The 3,630-nt window shown below is 53.3% G+C and overlaps 1 protein-coding gene across 1 annotated transcript; it reads right to left on the bottom strand.

Annotated features, from left to right (window-relative positions):
- On the bottom strand, positions 530-2,856 carry LOC107606949 (serine/arginine-rich splicing factor 11-like). The gene is made up of 3 exons (XM_016308947.1): positions 2,533-2,856; positions 1,396-1,707; positions 530-763 (listed from the first exon to the last, which is right to left on the bottom strand). Exons 1-3 carry the CDS (start codon positions 2,854-2,856, stop codon positions 530-532), a joined length of 870 nt encoding a protein of 289 aa, XP_016164433.1.

The raw sequence follows: 3,630 nt of genomic DNA, 5'->3' as shown, positions 1-3,630 counted from the left end.
TTGAAGGACCGCTTGGCACTTTTCGGGATTGGCTTCCACTCCTCTTTGAGTGATCATGAAGCCCAGGAACTTTCCGGCCTCCATGGCGAACGCGCATTTGAGCGGATTAAGCCTTATGCCGTGTTGCCGTAGGGACGAGAAAACGCCGTTAAGGTCGCTCAGGAGATCGTCGGGTCGTGCGGTCTTTGCGAGTATGTCATCCACATAGACTTCTACTGTTTTGCCCATGAGTTCGCTGAATATCTTATTCATCAACCTTTGGTATGTGGCCCCGGCATTTTTTAGACCAAACGGCATTACCTTGTAACAATAGATGCCCCCTGGCGTTATGAACGCCGTTTTTTCCTCGTCGGGTCGGTGCATCGGTATCTGATTGTACCCTGAGTAGGCATCCATGAAGCTTAGATACCTGTACCCCGCCGCTGCGTCGACGAGTGCATCAATATTAGGCAGGGGGTAGCAGTCCTTGGGACAGGCCTTGTTGAGGTCAGAGTAGTCCACACACATTCTCCACCTCCCATTGTGTTTTTTAACCAGAACTACATTCGACAACCAAGTCGAGTTGTCCAGTTCCCGGATGAATCCCGCTTCTAAGAGGCTGGCCGTTTGCTTGGCCACCTCTTCCACCCTTTCCTGCGACATTTTTCTCCTTCTCTGGGCCACTGGTTTGGCTCCTACCTTTACGGCCAGGTGATGCGACATGAGCTGGGGATCTATCCCGGGCATGTCGGCAGGTGTCCAAGCAAAGAGGTCGGCATTGGCCCTGATCATTTCCATCAAAGGCTCCTTTATCTCGTGGGGGAGGTTTCTGTTTATGAATGTGAATTTATCGTCCTCCTCGCCGACTCTGAACTTTTCCAAGTCTCCTTCTAGCTCTGGTCTGGGTTTGTCGTCTACCCTGGCATCCAGGTCGGCCAGGAAGACCCCTGACGCTTCTTTGGATTTTTTCCTGAGAGAAAGGCTGGCGTGGTCGCAAGCGACCGCCGTTTCCAAGTCGCCCCTGAGGGATCCCACGGATCCGTCATCGGTGATGAACTTCATCACCAGTAGTTTCGTACTGATAGCTGCCCCCAGGTCGTTAATGGTCTTTCTCCCCAGGATGATGTTATAAGCCGTCGAATCTCGTAATATTACAAAGTCTGCCATGACTGTTCTCCGTCTTTGCCCTTGTCCCACAGAGGTCGGGAGTGTGATGATTCCGTCCGGCTTGATGAAGTGGTCTCCTAACCCTACCACACCGTGCTGGTGGGTCGTCAGGTCAGAATCTCTCAATCCCAGGGCATCGAAAATGTTTCGGAACATGAAATTTGAGTCTGCCCCCGTGTCTACCAGGATTCGTTTGACGAGGCCAGTTCCGACCCTAGCCGTGATGACCATGGGCGGACTTTCCGGCACCTCGTCGAACCATTGGTCCTCCGGGCCGAAAGAGATAGGTGGGAGACCCTTAAGATTTCTAACGGGTGAGGTGGAGACCGCTAGGACCTTGGCATCTTTCTTCTGCGCCGATTTCGACTTCGGGGCGGTATTCTTGGCCGTCACCACATTTACCACCGTGAGACCGTGGTCGTCACCCTCTGGTTCTTGTCGTCGCCTCGTTGGTCGGGATCTATCTTCGCTGTCGTGGTCCCGGTTGCGTCTCCTTGGTTCCCTTATAAGGTGGGAGAAATCGGCGAGTTTGCCGTCCCTGATAGCTTGCTCGAGGGCGTCCTTTAGGTCAAAGCAGTCTTGGGTCTTGTGCCCGTAACCCTTGTGATACTCGCAGTAGAGGTTCTTGTTTCCTCCCGTCCTGTCCTTCAGTGGTCGGGGCTTCGACAGTATCCCCTTTTCTGTTATCTGTTGGTAAACTTCAGTGATCGATGCCGTGAGGGGGGTGTAGTTGGTGAACTTCCCAACTCGGGGGAACGGTTTGGGTGGTTTACTCGGACCGCCGTCCCTGGCGTGTTCCTTTGGTCTTTCTCTGGCTTCAAAGTGCTGGGCTTGGTTGTAGGCGGGCTGCCGTTTATTGGCAGCCACAACCCGGCTGACTTCCTCGTCATTGATGTATTCTTTGGCCACGCACTGGATCTCTTGCATTGTCCAGACGGGCTTTGTGGTGAGGTGTTTCCTGAAGTTCTCATTCGAGAGCCCGTTCGTTAAGCACAAACTTGCCACCGAGTCCGTCAGACCGTCAATTTCCAAGCACTCGTCATTAAAACGGTCCAGGTATTTCCTGGTCGGCTCTCCGGGTCTCTGTGTCACCCCTAGCAAATTGATTGGGTGTTTGGCTTTGACAATCCTAGTCGTGAACTGAGCCAAGAAGGCGTGGCTGATGTCGGAGAATTGGGTCACCGAGCCTTGCGGGAGGTTGTTGAACCACCGTATTGCCGGGCCCGCTAAGGTGACCGGGAAAGCGCGGCATCTGACCTCGTCTCCCACTCCTTCTAGGTTCATCCTGGCCTCAAAGGCCGTCAAGTGTTCCAGGGGGTCTTGCGTTCCGTTATACTTCATGTCTGTCGGCTTGTCGAAGTGTTTCGGTAGTCGGACCTCGAGTACGGAACGGTGGAAAGGAGTCGCTCCTATTATGACGGGTCCTCGGGCAGTTCTTCTCGACTCGTCGTTCTCGCGGTGCGCCTCCTCGTCGCCCCTGTTCGACGCACGCCGCCTTTCGTGTCGGGCGTAGATAATGGGGTCCCGACTTCTTCTTCTGGGGCGTACCCGCCCCCCAGTGCTCTCCGACTCGTATTGGGGGCTCGGCGTGCGCCTCGAGCGGCTCCTTGAACGGGAACGGGTGGGGCTCCGCTCTGGGGAGCGTTGGTCGCGCTCTCTCTCTGCTAGCCTGCGCTCTAAGTCCTGCATTCTGTGGCGCAGTTCTTGCATTATCCTGGCGTGGTTGTCACCTGTCCCCCCCGAAGGGGCGTCTCTCGTAAGTTTGCGTCGCATCCCTTGGGGGCGACCTCTGTTGTTGCCGGGTTTCCGTCCCAACGGCGCCTCCCCCGAGCACGGGAGGCGCTACCTCGGAGCCTGTCCCAGTTTGGACCAGCACAAAATCCATGGACGATTTTCCCCACAGACGGCGCCAATGTTCGGTAAGTCGGATACCGGACGGATCGGGTCAGGACTCTGGGGTCAACGCTTGGGATAGTGGAGAGGCTCGTCTGGTCGTGGTCTCCTGGTCCCGGGTGTGCGAGGTCCCGAGCACTTCGCATGCAGAGGGGGGGGTAAGAACGTCACGTACCTCGGGGGGAGAGCCAGTCTCCCCTTTATATACATGTCAGTAGTGGGCCCCTCAAGTGGACAGGCCCATACCCTCAAGGACGCTGTCCCACGGCTGTGTGCAAGCCGTACGGGACGCGTGTCCGGGTCGGGTGGAGGACGCATTGCCGGGCCGGAGAGAACTCGGGTCGGGTTGACCCGCGTGAATTTGGGCCAGGCCGTAACAATAATATTAACTAACAAGTGATAAATTATTAATAATTAATGAGATCAAAGATTATATTAAATTTTAGTTGATGTAATGTTTTTAAATTTAAAAAATATTTTAAAGTTTATATTATTATTAGACTATAATTATATTTTAAAATATTTATTAATAATTTATTTATTATTTTATTATAAAATAATTTTTTTAATTAGAATATAATAGTATAATTA

Source organism: Arachis ipaensis, chromosome B07, assembly GCF_000816755.2.
Source record: "Arachis ipaensis cultivar K30076 chromosome B07, Araip1.1, whole genome shotgun sequence".
NCBI lineage: Eukaryota > Viridiplantae > Streptophyta > Magnoliopsida > Fabales > Fabaceae > Arachis > Arachis ipaensis.
Note: the sequence above shows the minus strand (reverse complement) of the source record. Positions and strands in the feature narration are given on the sequence as shown.

What these genes read in the sequence shown, in the direction of transcription:
- LOC107606949 (XM_016308947.1), bottom strand. Translation starts at nt 2,856, where the DNA reads ATGCAAGAACTGCGCCACAGAATGCAGGACTTAGAGCGCAGGCTAGCA. An exon ending in CGACTCCTTTCCACCGTTCC is followed by an intron (nt 1,708 to 2,532) that starts GTACTCGAGGTC and finishes TTTGACCTAAAG; the next exon opens with GACGCCCTCGAGCAAGCTAT. An exon ending in AGGACCAATGGTTCGACGAG is followed by an intron (nt 764 to 1,395) that starts GTGCCGGAAAGT and finishes GGAAATGATCAG; the next exon opens with GGCCAATGCCGACCTCTTTG.